The 17,021-nt window shown below is 41.2% G+C and overlaps 1 protein-coding gene across 4 annotated transcripts in view; it reads left to right on the top strand.

The window, feature by feature from the left end:
• Positions 1 to 17,021, top strand: part of epha3 (eph receptor A3) — a 114,746-nt gene that overhangs the window by 84,540 nt on the left and 13,185 nt on the right. For all 4 annotated transcript variants that reach the window (XM_049593855.1, XM_049593854.1, XM_049593857.1 and 1 more), the window contains exons 11-15: positions 4,247 to 4,432; positions 8,026 to 8,087; positions 10,439 to 10,648; positions 13,634 to 13,783; positions 14,484 to 14,677. In XM_049593855.1, coding sequence (XP_049449812.1) covers positions 4,247 to 4,432; positions 8,026 to 8,087; positions 10,439 to 10,648; positions 13,634 to 13,783; positions 14,484 to 14,677 — 802 coding nt within the window. The remainder of the gene's footprint in view (positions 1 to 4,246; positions 4,433 to 8,025; positions 8,088 to 10,438; positions 10,649 to 13,633; positions 13,784 to 14,483; positions 14,678 to 17,021) is intronic.

Below are 17,021 nucleotides of genomic sequence, written 5' to 3'. Positions count from 1 at the left end.
TGTAGACTCTATCAGTGCTACACTGATTCTCTATTGGAAGCCCTTTTTGCGATTTTCATTTTACACAGTTACAGACCAATTACAGGGCCATGCAATTCATGCTTCATTACTAGCTGCAAAAACATTGCGATGGCATTGTTTTTACCTTGTGAGTCTGTGTGTGCATCATCATGGCAAAATCTGCTCCTGGTGACACCAGTTGGAAACTACCAAAGAAGCAATTTGAGTATTTGGGAGGTGTTTATATGCCTGTCTGTCTGTGTGTCTGTCTGTGTGTCTGCCAAATGTGCAAAATGCAGTCACAAACCTTTACAGGTGTGTAGTTGAGATCATATTGAGGGGAGAATTTGAAGAGGTGTGTGGTCTGAACAAGGGGAGGGAAAAACAGGGGTAGAAAGTGGGTAAGGGGCCACACACACACACACACACACACACACTTTACGCTGCTGGCGGACATTTGACTTCACTTGTGGATCGCTGCATCACTGCAAGATGGTCTCTCCTTAAATTTACATGTGAAGCAATGTCGCAGCCATAGAGAGGAGAGAAAAATATGATTAGTGGAAAACACAAGGGAAAATACTGTATTAATAATATGATATATAATTAACACCACCCTCTGTATCATCCCTTTAAAACCAATATCAGTTGAACCCTAATACCCTCACACACTCTTGAGTTAACACCAAAGAAGGCTACACTACAGTATATGATACATTTTTAATGTGCACAGTGCATGGCCGAGACAAAGTATATTTATTTTAGTGTGTCTCCATACTTACATGAAGTTCAACATCCCATTGTGCAATAAATCTATTTTTAATCTATGCTGGAAAGCAACTGTGAGATTATGTTCAGTTTTACTCAGTACCAAATAATTGCCTCGCGTTCACTCTACAACAACAGACTTTAGGTGTTAGATGATTGGAGCCACTTGAGGCAATCGCTCTTTGGAGAGTCCAATACTGTACTTAGCTTAAGGATCACATTCATTTACACCTTCAAGACAAAATGATGATTGTTTTGTTCGCCTTTAGCAAGCACAGCTCCCTTGAGGCTTTGACAGTAATTACTTTTGGGATATAATGTGTTGTTGCTACATGTGATCGCTAATGAAATAATAGTTTTACTGGGATATATATATATATATATTTTTAGTAGTAACCAGTAGAGTAGTAGACACAACATATCTTGTCTTAGGATATGGACAGAAAACCCTCGGAATATTTTGATGTCTTTAGAAAAAGGATGAAATCCACCATATATCCACATATCCACCACGTATTTCAGCCACCTTAAAACTCAGTGATATTAATGTATTTGAAATATTTTCTTGCTTTACCGTACACACTAACTGGTGAAGGCAATGATCGACCAACAACTCCTAAAGTATACTGTTCATTCAATGGCATATGGTGGTTTTGAGATACCAGCTTCAGTACCCATCAGAAAGGACAGTCAATTGGCAAGGTAAAGCTATAAAAATATTCTAAATATAGCGTACACTTAAACTAGTGTTAATTTTTAGGGGGCTTTTTTTTAAGTGGCTACCAAACCAACCAACTGAGGCATTGTTTGCTCATCACAGTTTCATTGTATGTACTTGATGTGGGTGTTTGCTTCCCAGAAGTTGTTCTAAACAAACATTGTGATTTGTTCTCTTGGAATGCTGGTTAGCAGGGAGAGGAAGTGAGACTTCAGCTCTTGACTCAAAATCTATTGTAAAATCAGTAAATGCCAAGTGAACACCAGAGGTGAACATTAAAGCCTGATCCATGATGTAAACAGTTTCGTCTGTCATCTCGAATACAACCACCCACCAGTGTGATTCTTATAAAACCATGTAAGCACTCTAAACAATCCACAGCATACTTCTTCTTTTGCCATCCCTGCCTCAATCCCCATCTGTCTTCATTAAACATGTTAACAAGACTTTGATCTTCTTGCCAGTCGGTGATTGTGTGTTAAAAGACAGAACACATGCTCCGCTCTGCTTACATGGGTAAGACTTTCACATCAAAGTGGGATACCTATAGCTCCACTCAGAGCAGGAAAGGAGTCAGTGTCCCTAATCAAGCCTTATTAGACCGAGATCTTCTTTCTCAGAGTGACCACATAAAAAAGGTGCCTTGGCCTGGCTTGTCCGTCCATCGCCGAGGGCCAGAGGAACAGGCATGCGCTTGGTATTTAGACAGGTTGTAATTATTCTACTTTAAGTTCTTCCAGACCCCATTGCTTCAAGTCCAAGGTCTGACCCATGCTCTCTGATCCAGAGCTGCTATGGGAAATGATTGTACAGGACTGAGGGAGATCTGCACATGTCTCAGCTCTGAGATCACCTCGCATGAGCACACTCAATATGCATATACATTTTAGGGGAAAACACACACAGAAATACATGCACACATATGTACACATTCTCATCCTCTACAGTGCCGCCAAATCCCCGTCACCAGCTGTAACATGGCTGGCTGCCTTTGAAGTGGCCAGCTTACAGTACCTGGTGAAACTCACAAAACACACACACATAGGCACGGGCTAAGGTAAACACACACATCCCCTCACCAGCAAGGAATGCTAATTGTTCTCTCCCAGAGTGGATGTTGAGTCACGCTGCGTTTTAATACGACACTGAAGCAAAGTTGAAAGATCATTTTGCTCGCTGAGCTGTTATTTGGACTGTGGATTCGGGTGGATCGGTTTCAAAGTTTATTACTACACATGATGTTATTACTATAATTAATGGTCGTAACACATAATTATGTTGTGATCCCTCTCCAAAATCAATAAATACTTTTCCTGATTAATGGGAGTTGAGTAATGACAGAGGCAATCATCAAGATCCTCTTTGATCTGCGGCTTCAGCTTTGACTCTAAGTGGTCATCTCATCTGTAAAATTTGTACATCGTGACACCTCAAACAACAATTGAAACGCTTCTCAGTCATGCTAAGCTTGTTAAGAATGCTCTTAATGATGAAACTGACCTAGCCATGGGTTAAGTGACTTCAAACATTCTGTTAAAAATGGATGACACATTAAACACAGCTTCTCTTTTTGGCTGTTGCAGTGGCACGTTATAAAAAATACACTCAGAGGTTTCCAGACATGGCAGCTAGGTCTGTTACCCAATAATCCTGATTTAGATCCCTGTTTTGTTAGCTTTAGTAACTAATCCAGGGGGATAATTTCTGTCTTTTACTTTTGATTGGGCTCAAAGTGTTATTAAAGTATTTATGTGAAACTTACTGCATGTTTAGTTGTCTTTACAATGAAGGTGTTGAGTGTAAAGAAAGACCCATAATTTGAATGGATACAATCTAGTTAAAGGAGCAATAAGGTTGAAAAATGACAGAATTGTCCTCACAGTCGGACCATCAAAGATTCAGCTCTGAATCTGCCTGACAAAGCTGTGAAACTAAAGCACAGATACAGCATACAGGCACCAGTAGAGATGAGATTTGAGATTTATATTCATAAGATTCAGTGCTCTGTTAACACAGGTTAAACACAACGCTTAACAACTGTCTCCAGAGCCACTCTCCTCAGGTCAGTTAGTCAACACAGCAGCAGTGGCTAACGTCTGATACTGAGCCTTTAAATGGTCCCAACAAACTCACACAGACACTGAAAGGACTCTACTCTGTTGTCTAACCAGATAATAACCATCAGGTTGCACTGGCTGTCGGATCCTGTGCAGAGAAGACCTCTCATGGTACAGAGACAGAAAGAGACAAATCAAAATGCTTCACGCAGCTCTACAATGAAATAAGAGTGTACGAAGAGAGAATAAGAATATCCAAATCCTAAAACTGAAAACTGAATATCCTCAACAAACAAAAATCTAATAGTGGAATATTTGGGTCCAGCCCTGTTTTGCACACTGAGTCAGTTCCTGTTGGATGACAAATAATTAATTAATTAAAGATATTAAAATGGTCCATGGGGAGTAGAATATAAGTCTTCATTGGTTAGCATTGCATCTAACCTTTAGGACATACAACTTAGTTTCTAATGGATTTTCATATGAACAAACATTTGGACAATTTTTCTCAAGATATATCTTGATAAAGTATGTTTATACCTTAAAATGTAAAAATGAATACAATTTAATAAACAAGGATTGTGAAATTAGTAAAAAGTCAGAGAAGTGAAATTCTGACATAGGTGTTTAAGATTAAAAAAAAAGAAAGAAGAAAAAAGCTCATTATTTTCTTTTGTTGTATCTTGCATGATTTTATCCTCAGGTGAGTTTGGCGAGGTGTGCAGTGGTCGCCTGAAGCTGCCCAGCAAGAAGGAGATCTGTGTGGCCATCAAGACTCTGAAAGGAGGATACACAGACAAGCAGAGGCGGGACTTCCTTGCTGAGGCGTCAATCATGGGACAGTTTGACCACCCCAACATCATCAGGCTGGAGGGGGTGGTAACACGCAGTAAGTACATCCATAACTCCTGACCTAAAGATACATTGAAGGAAACTAACTTTGTGAAAACCAAATCACGATTGGCAATAATGCTCGAAAAATAAAGTTTAAGCACAAGAAATGAACAGAATAGAATCAAATAGAGTAGACTAGAAGAACACATGGCGGAAGACTAGGACAGAACAGGAATAGAGTACATTGAAATAAGAAAGAGAACAAGAGCACCGAGATGTGATTTGCATTCACATTCCATCACAGATTCCGCATCTCCAGAGAGTCTTTTTACCGATTCCGGATTTGCAATTGTCTTTGACAAATGGCTCTAAAGTGGCCGACACTTCTGTGAAAGAGCGCAGGAGTTTTATTGAGTTGCCGTGGTGTAAATCTCTGCAGATCAATGTGCTCTGATCAAAGCCTGTGTCCAAAGCAGGCATAAATCCATAAATCCATATCTCTGACTCGCTCCCCTCTGGGCCTCTTTATAAGACTATCATTAGCACACAGAAGGCCTCTTTAAAAAGGAATGACTGCAGAAAAAGGGAAATAATGAGTCTGAACTTTGTCGCTGAGAAATGGGCCCGGCCTCTATCTCTCCCTGCGGCACCAGGCTTGTTAAGTAGTTCTGCCAGTGTGGTTATTCTAAAGAGTGGAATAAAATACATGGAGAACTTCCCTTACTTTATTGTCCCCAATATGGGTTCCTCTTATTCTGTCTCTTTTTTTCTTCACTCCCCTTTCTTTGTGTCATCTCGATGTCTTAATTGCTCCCTGCCTCTTAAATTTCAGTCATTTTAATTCAGTGACTCGCTTGCACGGCTTCCTCTAATCAAAAACAGCATCACTGAGGAACCACAGTGTAATGTGCAAACAGCAACAGGCGGGGCATTTGAACCATATTGTCTGAATTAATTATTGGTCCTTTTTTCTGTTTCTCTTTGGCTTTCTATTTGCAGTTATAGGTTTTGCAGACACATCAGGCAACTGCAAAAGAAAGAAAGAAAGAAAATTCCCAGCGGGTATATACGGCAAATTGATATTTCAGACACACTTGTGATTCATCATTTTGAGTCACCACTAACAGGAATAGAGCTGTAAAATTGTAATTCACACGTGTCCTCTCAGGGGTAACGATGAAACATTGCATTGTGGGACTTTTTTTTGTACACACACACACACAAAAAAGATATATTTGCATTTATTTATTTTATTTTTTTAATCAGTTTAAACCACATATTTTTGAGAATTCTGGGAATCAGATTAAAAAGGTGGGAAGATAAATAAAAATGAAAAAAATAGAAAATAGTGAGGATTTTTGGACATTGTCAAAATTATATTTTACATTATAAAATCATTATTTTATTTTTTTCATTTGGAAAATAAATGTACTTCACGTTAATAAATCCAAAACTTTTTTTGCAAAGGTCATAAAAAGTGAAAGCGCCTTTATGTGTGTGATCCCTCATCAGTGAGACTGTTTGTGTAATACATCTTACAGGGCACTACTCTTCCTATTAATGTCCAGCCGCTGAAAAATGCTGCAATAACACAAGACTGTGGTTTCACTTGCTGCTTCTAGACTAATAGGGGAAGCCCAATATTCAGCACTGTGAGTGTGTGTGTGTGTGTGTGTGTGTGTGTGTGTACATGACATTTGGAGGGATACCCCTGAACACATGTGCGTGAGCTGGAGCAGCATAAGTGCAGGGCATAGTTTTAGAAGGTCCATTTGATATGCTCTCATACACAGACACACACACACACAGACACACACACACACACACACACACACACACACACACACGCACACATCTACACGCACACACACTGCTGTAGGGTGATTTATTAAGCTGCTCCTGTTAATTCTTAATAATCCTGAGACTTTCACACCCCATTTACCTTGCTGCTGCTTTTGGCTGATCCACAGGCTGCATATTTGTAGGCGCGCACCTCCACACTCACACACACACATGCATGTACTCTTTTCTCCCACACACACCCACACTTGCACGCACACACACTGAAACTTGTGTTCACAGAAGAAAGGGGCTTGGGGGCCTTTATCTTATGCTGCCAATGTTGAGAATAGAGAGAAAAAGGGAAGGGAAGAGGGCGGAGGACAGGAGGGAGGACCGTGTGTGTGTGTGTTCCCGTCTGAGACTATAAAAGCCGTCCGCTGGTAAACGGAGCGATCCATCACAGCCTTTTAGGGATAGGAGGGGGGTGTGGGTGGAGGGTGTTTATCTGTATCTGTGACTGTGTTTAAATGATGAGAGATTTTTTACTGTAAATGTAAGAAGGAGTGTTGCAACTGTATTGAGAAGCTGCTGAGAGAGTTGTTTTTTTTTTTGAGCTGGCAAAAAATAACTGAAAAAGGCATGTCTTAGGGAAACACATATATTAGGGAAAAACTGAGAAGCTAAAATTTAGTTTTAATTAGGGTATGCACTGTATGTTTTACTATGAACACAAACTGGAAGTCAGAGTTTATTTGTTTAATTTCCACTCCTTAACTCAAGCACACCTTCTGTCTTGGCTCATTTACTTCGAGCTGCTTGTTGTGCCAAATAGGTCTTTTTTTTTTTGTCAGCGTCTGATTGGCTCATAGGGGCATTCTGAATTGCAATTTGCACCAGATCTGCTTTGATTAAATTAAAAACACTGAGTCAGCCAACTTCCATCATTACTAATGGAAAGTTTATTTTTTTCCCAGTGAGAATAATAGATTTGTTTCTTTTAACAAGCGATTCCATCACCCTCTCCACTCAGCCTGTGTCATTCCTGAAAAAAAAAAAAAAGGAAAAAAACGACGTCTCGCCAGATGTGGGGAGGGTTCGCATTAATACATGCAGGAGGGATGGGAGGAAAAGGGAAGGATGGGGTGATGGGGGAAGAGAGGCAGGGATGAGAGAGCGAAGGTAGGTCGGGAATGAAAGAGGGCAGGGGGAGGGGGGGTGGAGGGCACATTAATCAGAGTAAAATGGAGAAGAAGCATACGGCTGGTGGTAAGTCAAGAACGAAACAGGGGGAACATCTGGGACACAAACAAGTCCTGACACCGACACCGTTCATTTAACGATAGCTGATTTAAGGGTTTCTTAAAGAGTTTTTTTTTTCTCCTTTTCCACCCTGTAATAAACCTGGTGTTGGCCGTAGTTTGATCAGGTACAGATGATAGCAGGCGGCGTGGATTTACAGCCAGATCTTCCACAGAAATAAAGATGTCACACTTTGACAGCTGACCTGCTGGGACCCTAAAACTATGACTAGGATCATTTTATTCGTGTGTGTGTGTGTGTGTGTGTGTGTGTGTGTGTGTGTGTGGGTGTGCAACAGAAAGAAAAGACGTCAACCTGGTCCCCATCAGGGCCCATGCACGTCTGCTTTAAGTCAAGTTACAGCCCTCCCTGTTGACTTCCTGTGACTTTACCAGTTTCAGAAAATAAATCTAAAATTAATATGTTGCTAAGCTACGAGTGTCTTTGTTGGTGGAGTGTTTGGCTGTTGGTTCTGTTGCACAGCAATCAGAAGTCATTGTTCTGACTTTAGGAGTGACACAACTAACATGATGTAACCAAGGATTGAAACCTCCCTCTCTGCCACAGGTAAACCCGTCATGATTGTCACAGAATACATGGAGAACGGATCCCTGGACAGTTTCTTGAGAGTAAGTATTAACACACGCACACACACACATTTGGGGACTAGAATGGATCATGACGCATCTACTGGTGCACACCCTGAGGCAGTAGGGGGAACAGATATCTAATGGCTAGCTGAGGATTAAGGAACACACACCAGGGAACACCTTAAAGTGGTGGGAAAGAAGATGTCTTGCACCTGTACAGCGCACAGTCTACATCACACATAAGGTCACTCTGTCAAGCAGTACACTACATCTTTGCTTTTGCATTGAAAAAAATGGCGTTTCTACAAAACTTCGTCAAACGCTGAACAGTGACATTTGGTTCAAACGTGTTGAAAACTATTTACCCTAAAAGCGCAGGAGTCTATGAAAGCATGGGCTGTGGAAATGAAATAGCTGTGCTGATTAGACTGGAAGTTTAACTGCTGTCTTCTGCTTTCAGAATGTGATGAGATTAAATCTTTTTTCTGGGTGCTGTCAAATAACACATGAAAAAAAATAGATAATGTAAGTTTCGCACAGCAAAAATGTATCTTATTCAGTCTTTTTTTTTTCATTAAAAAAGTTCTGTCAATTGCGTAAAATGCAATTTCCTCGAAACGTTTGCCTGTACGACAGATGACAGAGCGCAGTCCAGTTACAAGACCTGATAAAAATGTACTAGAATTATTAGTGTTATTATTATGAGTATAAAAAAAAAACGATTTGGCCGTCTGGTAGATTTCCTGACTTGTTTAAAGAAACAAAGTTTAGACTGCTCAATAGATTCCAGTAAATACTGTACCTGAGAATGGCTGACTTTAGCAGTTCTGACTGTTTCAGCTAAACTTTCCATGCAAGGCTTATCAAATGACAAGGTTTTATGAACTGTATCCCCACTGCTTCTCTGGCCAGGAGTGAGTTTGATTCGTGCCATGCCTCTGTCTCTTAAAGAGGAATTGACCTGGCTCACTGAAATTAGCCAAAGCACAACAGCCAAGCCACAACACTGGCATGAAAGCATGTGTACCGATGCCTGTTTTAGCCCTTTTTCCACATGTGTCTGCACAGTATCCAGACACATGCAGGAGGAGTAGCTGTTGTTTCCTGACATTTTCCCAGAGGCCTGCACTTCATCATTGAGAATGTGTCATATACGCAAACACACACATGCAGATTCGTAGCTTGTGCATTGCAGCTTACGTCCGTGTTCTGAATCTGCGAAGCTTTGAAGTGACTGAGCCAGGTGGTCTGGCCACTAATTGCTCCAGACAAAATGGGAGGCGAGGTGGGCCCGAAGAAAAACACACTCATCTTACACTCATCTCGCAAATGACGTGGTTTTTGACAAATGCGGAGAGACCTGTGCATGTGAGGAGCAAGTGGACACAGGCAGACCTTTCACTCACATGCTAAATGGAGCCAAGTGCAAACCCTGAGCAAAAACCATAGAGAGAGAGAGAGAAGACAGACAGACAGATACATATACAGTGACAAATACTCTGTTGCTCAACGAGTCTACTTTCTAAAGGCATTTCATCATCTTAAGCTCCCATCATACCTCTTTGTTTATGTGTCTTTCCTATACAGATTTATAGACTAACTCATAAACACTCTCCAGTGTAAACTAGTGTAAACACTCCTGCTTGCCAATGCAAACAAAATAAAAAGTTTTGTGTTTATATTCCGTCCAGTTTGTGTTTGAATGCTGCATCTAACCACTTTGTGAGCGTTTAGCTAAGTCAAAACAAAATCAGTTTGAAATATTAAGGATTTGCCTTAAATGGCTGTCCGAGGAACAATGGACACGTGCGTCTAAATACCATTGTGCCCTTATTTTGTTTCTTAGGATTTAACTTTTTTGATGCATGTATCGTGTGTAGTAATTTAAGCATTTTAAGCACTTAGTGTTCCCCCTAAATTAAATATACTTGTTGGAGAAGAGTAGTCCTCAAATACAGTATTTAGATTCTTGGATGTATTCATACATACTTGTGAAGAATCCAAACAAAATGTCGCTGAAATCAGGTCAGTAAAGTCAAGATAAAGGGCTCTCATTGGTTATTATATAATGAATATGTAGTGGATAAAACTAACTGGGCTGATTGAAAAAAGAAAGAGCATTTCTACTATAGACTGGTGTGATCCAAATTTCCATACATTACTGTGCCTCTGGCTTTGGTATTTCACAGTTAGGCTGAAGATGAGGTACAGAATGTCAAAGGTGGTTTTTAAAGGTTAATGAAAATGCTGTGGATACTAATGTAGAAAGGTTTCATTTCATGCAAATAGTCAGAAAGGTCAGACTCTCTCTGTGTTCTATATCATGTACATTAAAAGTTTAGCATTAACAGTGTACGTCTGGTCTTCCTTTCTTTCTTTCTTTCTTTTAGAAGCACGATGCCCAGTTTACAGGCATCCAGTTGGTCGGCATGCTGCGTGGCATCGCCTCGGGCATGAAGTACCTGTCAGACATGGGCTACGTTCACCGAGACCTGGCAGCTCGAAACATCCTGGTCAACAGCAACCTGGTGTGTAAAGTGTCAGACTTTGGCTTGTCCCGAGTCCTGGAGGACGACCCGGAGGCTGCTTACACCACCAGGGTGAGCTGGAACACAAACACGATCTCAGGACATAAATGACAGCATGAACAAATAGGTTTGGCACTGTACTGTCAGGGCCATTTTTACCAGTAATGACTTACTTAAAATGCAATATTACATAAAACTCCCTGAATCACACATAGTGCTCAGTAAGTTAGCTGTAAAACTACCTACAACATACCATTCTCCCTTCTTAGATAATCTCAGCAAACACACACACACTCTTCCATTCTTTTACTATGGCAAGGGAGAGGAGCACATAAATAAAGCTGAGTTGTGATAAATCCACAGAGCTTTGCCTCCCTGGATCACAGCACAGAAATGGCAAAACATACACCAATTGGGGAGGTCATGGAGAGGAGCACTCCAAGCACCACGTGCCCTGAAGGGAACCATTACATCGATAAGAAGTTCTGTGTGTGTGTGTGTGTGTGTGTGTGTGTGTGTGTGTGTGTGTGTGGTCCAGTGTTTTGTTGACCCATCCACCGCGCCAGCATTCACACCAATCCTTTATTTTTATCCCAAAAGCCAAAAGTGCAGTTTGTTTTTGCTGCATTCAATGGCAACATAGCTCACTTTTAGAGTTTTTTGTTGTAATTGAAAAATGCAATGTGCCAAGGAGACAGTTTGAGACGTGGGAAATCCTATTTCCTCGCCCCTTGTCTCCTGCTACATTTATTGCTTCAACCCAGGTGATGCTCAGATTGTATTTACTTTGCAACTTGACCTCAACTCTCACAACTTTTTTAGATGATGACACTATAAAGCCTGAACAACGATGACAGCTTGGGTTGCGGTTGATTTGATTTAAGGAAAACACAAATGGAGTTTCCACAACAACTTTGCCGAACTGTCAAGAAATCACTTTGTGTCAGATGGTAGCTCAGGGTGTTTTTTGCAACACCCTTAAAGGGGAACACCATCTAAATTAAGAATTCCAATATGTTATTTCCATGGCCTAGGAAAGTTCGATCAATATTTGTGACCATGAGCTACTTTCTCTCAAAGCCAGAAACCAAAGACGTAAACCTGTGACATTATAGGGTATAAAGTCTGGAGCTGCTCCATAGACAATGAATGGAGTAGTGTTCTCAGTTCTGAAACAGGAAATGCACCCATATACTCAAAACATTTATCTGGGTACTCTCAGGGTCATCTAGAATATCTCTCCCAATTCATTGTCTATGGATCAGCTCTGGACTTTATACTCTATGACATTAAAAAGTTGAGTTTTAGCACTGTAGTTTTTGGATTCATTAGATAGTTGTTCATGTTTACTGATATTTTTGGACTGTCTTAGACCATAGGAGTAACATGATTAATTGTGAAATTGGTTGTAGCTCCCCTTTAAGCATAATGCTAAGGAAAGGATAGAATGACATCTGAAGAGAAACCGTAACAACAAAAACCTCAGCGCTAGGTGAGACAATCCAGTTTCAGAGAAATAAGGGTCACCATCTTGGAGATAAAAAAGATGACAGATCAACCTATTTGCAGCCCTCTTTGTCCTTGTTTCACTCCTTGAAGCACATGCCACAAAATGAAACATTATCAGCAGGCACGCCACACTTTCTTGTGTTTCATTCATCTGTTCTTTCTGCAGCATGTGAACGTATATGTGTGTGGTCATTTTCATCATAGGAACCTGTGGTCTAGACCATGCGTGCAGCCCCTTTAAACACAGTATAATTTACTGGCTGAGAATTGCTTGTCAAATAAACAGTCAGTGTGCCGTTTGCCTTTCTCCCAGAAATACATAATCTAAAATAATAGGACAGAATAATAAACTCTCCAATGCTGCAGTGACTGACAATGCTCCACACATGCAAGCAGGTTTCCATCCAGCCCGCACTGGAACTTTCTTTCTTTCCCTTTTTGTTTTGTCACTTCTCTAGCATCTACTGTTAAGGCAAAATCTATGTGTGTTCCTGTGCATGTAAGTTCAGTGTGTGTGTGTGTGTGTGTGTGTGTGTGCGTGGTGTTCACACATCTTGGGCTCTTGGGGCAGCAGGTGGCTGTTTTTGTGTTGGCACCATGTGTTTCTGTGTGCACCTGTGTTTATTTGTGCGACCATGTGTGTGATTGTGTGTTTTTTGGGCTCTTATACCTTTCCACAGTGTTTCTTTATGGATAATGCAGTAAAAGAGTGTGTGTTTGAGAGCGTAGTGCAAGAGGGTGTGTATGTGTCTTTGACTGCACAGCACCAGGCAGGAGCTGAGCAACTTGGCTGATGTCTCTGTTAGCTTTGGCTGCCACCGGCCTCCTTTCCTCCTCTCCTCAGCTCCATTTTCTTCATTTGTCCTGCTTCTCAGCTAGAATGACAAATGCAGCAGACAGTACAGTGAGAGGTCATGCAGGAAACTTTGGATTCGTTTGATTAATATGTTGTTTTTTTTTCTTTTTTAAGGTTGATACTTTTTGATTAAAACTGAATAGCACACTTTTTTTGCAATACTGTTCAATGTCACTTTATATGACTAATTTCAAATTCCACATTTTGGAAGTGTGGAAGCACCTTCACTGCAGGGCCTTCACACCAAATAATAATAATAATATTTCAGATATCTGTTACAGTTGTGGATGTGAGGTTTAGATCACCATGCTCAGTCCAAACCACTGAGCCAATTGGGGTTAAAGTTTTTCAAAACAGCTCATAAAATTTCCTGAATGTTTCATGACATGTACTGTAGGCCTTTACATGAGACATAAACCTATTACACCCAATATTACATATACAGATGTAACATTTATATTCATACCATAAAACCTGACAATAACCACATTGTTGTCACCCAGTGTCCCAACAATACATTTCTGCTTTCGGGTTATTATTCTGTGGTGTCTGATCTGTGGTCTTTTATGAATTTTGTGCACAAAAGTTAATTGGAAAATATCCATCCGGACAGCGAAAGTACATGGTAATATCAGGTTGTGAGACTGTCACTGACTAACTGAAAAATCTCTCTCCTCCTGTCTGTCTCTCAGGGAGGTAAGATCCCCATCCGGTGGACCGCTCCCGAGGCTATTGCCTACAGGAAGTTTACATCAGCCAGTGATGCTTGGAGTTACGGCATTGTGCTCTGGGAAGTGATGTCATATGGGGAACGGCCATATTGGGAGATGTCCAATCAGGATGTGAGTACTGCAGTGTTGCCAAGCTAACTTCCTTTAGCAAGGGCGTCTGTGTGGCGCAACCACCACTGTAGCATTTCTGCCAGCTCCCACTGGTTTATATGACGTGTTTAGTCAATGTTCAAGATCGTGTGAGGTTTATGGCACTTTTAGAGCAACTTTTAAACAATGTTTTTGCTAGGTTTTTGTCCTTTGGAATGCACCCGGGGTTTATGTGTTCAAACATCAACCAGAGTTCACTGATTTCTTTCTTTTGTCATATTTATTTTCATTTGTCATTCAGGCTTTGTTTTTCTTCTTTTCCAAGTGAAGCAGTCTTACCACATGATGTACAAGGCTTGGTATCAACGTAGAAAAATAAAAGACATGAAAAACAACTTTAATTTACTGTCACTCAGTGGTCAGAAAACGGTGGCTAGAAGCTTAGGTGAAATCCCCTGCCACAATCCACTGATTTGTCTATCACATTACAACAACAGTTACCACAACTCAGATAGTTTGAGTCTATTTCTGCTCCCCCATATTCCATCATATCTGTGCATAATTCATTAAAATACAAGTTGATCTCAAAATCATCATTTCGGCTCTAGCAAGCCTTTATGAGGGAAACAAAGTAATGTAGTGCAACGAGTACAGCCGGACACTTTAGATCATCTTAGATATAGTCTTGAAGTTGAAGTTGTCTTTTCTTCCCCACGTATAGGTAATAAAGGCTGTAGATGAAGGATATCGCCTCCCCCCACCCATGGATTGCCCGGCTACCCTCTACCAGCTGATGTTGGACTGCTGGCAGAAAGAGAGGAACAACCGGCCTAAGTTTGAACAGATTGTCAGCATCCTGGATAAACTCATCCGTAACCCCGGTAGCCTCAAAATCACGGCCAACACCACTTCCAGGTATCAGACAGATGTTTCACCATTTATTTGTTTTCATTTTTGGTGTTTGTTGAAAGCAGCATGCACAAAGACACACACATTGTCTGCAGGTGGAGGCGCTTTGAATCACAAAATTCTAAAAATAAGCAGGTAAAGATGGAAATCTGGCTGTTGTCTTCTTAGCTGCTTTTTGCTCCTGCTTTGGCTTCCATTCACTTGACTAGATGACACCTGTCTCTAGGCAGTCCAACATTGCAAGTAGTTCCCATTACCTTCCATGCACAGCATTATGGGTTATTGCTGGTCAAAGCACTTCCTGCTCTGGGATCCCAAAGCTTTGGGACAGCAATGGCAGTTGTAGTTTTATTTTCCATGGATGAAGCACAATTCACTATGATTAATGCACTGGGAAACAAAAAGACCAAGGGATGTGGTTTTTAAGAAAGACATTTTTGTATTAGATTTCAATTTCTGTCTCCCCTGGTGCACTTCTGTTTATATTTGGAGCCAAGCAGTACATGAGCTGGACATAAACACAGCCTTCCTGCTTCCTGTGTTTGCAGGGTTTTGCATGGAACTTAGCTTGACTCATCACACATTACTATGACATATCGTTCATCTTTCCCTTTGCCACACAGTCTAATTTCATACTCCTCTCTACCTTTCCCTTGCTCTTATGTGAAAATTTCCCCTCATTTTTACCCTCACTTATGCTTTGCTCCTTTGTTGGGACCACCATTCTCTCCCAGGGGGCCATGGGGAACCCGGGCAGCCCATGTACAGTTGTCAGTTCTGAGCAGGGAGGGGGACAGGCGCTGGGTCTGCGGCAGACAGCCGCAGTATTATGGAGACGTCAAAGCTCATAACATTGACTAATGATTTCTTAAGAAAGTGAAAATAGGTCCCTTGGAGTTTGCATGTAATTTCCCTGATTGGCTTTTAACACCGGGCGAGCACAGGCTGGCCGACAGAGTCGGCTGTGGTGATTTATGAGAACTGTGCGTGTATGTGTGTATCTGAGTGTGTGTGTGTGTGTGTGTGTGTGTGTGTGTGGTAGTGGCAGTTACACAGCGGGAGCAGCTGCACTCAGCTCCACACACCTCGTTTGTCTCAGGGCTGTCCTGGCTGGCTAATGGAGCACCCCCTCCTTCTCAAAGCCTACACCAAAGCCTGGGACTGGAGCGGAGCATCTGGAGGCTTCAGGGGTGGGACCTGGTCAGAGTTTACTGTCCCTGCATGTGGATGGAGAGAGACTGGGGTCAGTGGGCCAAGGTTGGCTGTCAGAGACTAATTATGGGCCAACAGAAGCTAAGTCAGGGTTAGAGGCCACTGTCTATCTGATTGGCTTTACAGGGTGTCTAAAATGTCTGAAATCAGAGGCTATCTGGTTTTCAAACTGAAATATGTTTTCTCTGTGTTCAGTGAAACTTGACAATGATTGTTACCAAAGCACTATAATGCAACTAGTACTCCTTCTAAAAACATGTCAATCAATGCAGTGGTAAGTAATGCGCTGATTCAGATTTACTTGGTCTGGGCTTTTTACATAATAAGCTTTTTCCCCAAGCTGTACAAAGCAAAATGAATAATGACAAGCCTCTGTGAACCTGTAACAACAAATCAAATCTATTGCATTACTCCTCTCTGTAATTCATTTTCAAACAAACTCCGTCTGGAGAATAGGGATCTTTGCTTCATTTTCAGTAGTTAGGGCTGGGCTGGAAATGGGGTTGGAATTGAAACAAGAGTGAACCCGTTCCCTGGCAAAGGGTTTGGGATAAAGTATCTGGAACTGGGGCTGGAGGCCATGGCTGCAGATGGAACTGAGCTGGTGTGGATCTTGGCTTGTAGGGTGAGGTTGGGACAGGGAATGGAAACAAAAGAACAGTTTCAATTGGTGGAAGGAAACCAGTTTGGGTACTAAAGAAAGCAGGTATTGGGACAATGATATAAGGATATGAAAAGGCAGATAATTGGGCGGCACCATCATTCATTAGTTGAGTAAATCAAAATGTCAAAATGTATAAGTAGGAGGAAATACAAAATTGGGTTGGAGACACAAGATTGGTACTGAGCCTTGCAGATTCAGTGCACTGAAAACCAGTACCGTTAAATGACATTAACATTTATTATGTTAAAAATGTGTAAGCTAATTTAAAAACTAAAACTCTTCACTGAAATGCGGCTAGTAATTCAGATTAAGAGTTCAGAGTAGGAGCCATGCATGCTTGACTGGAATCAAATCAAAATGTCACACTTGAATCAATTTAGGTTAATAGCTTCCCTCAGACCACCCGAGTAGTATTGATTGTATTGAAACTACATCATATCCATCACATCCAACAGAGAAAGATGATACATAATG

This window comes from Epinephelus fuscoguttatus, linkage group LG13 (genome assembly GCF_011397635.1).
Source record: "Epinephelus fuscoguttatus linkage group LG13, E.fuscoguttatus.final_Chr_v1".
Taxonomy (NCBI): Eukaryota; Metazoa; Chordata; class Actinopteri; order Perciformes; family Serranidae; genus Epinephelus; species Epinephelus fuscoguttatus.
The sequence above is the reverse complement of the archived record's forward strand: the minus strand, read 5'-3'. Positions and strand labels throughout refer to the sequence as shown.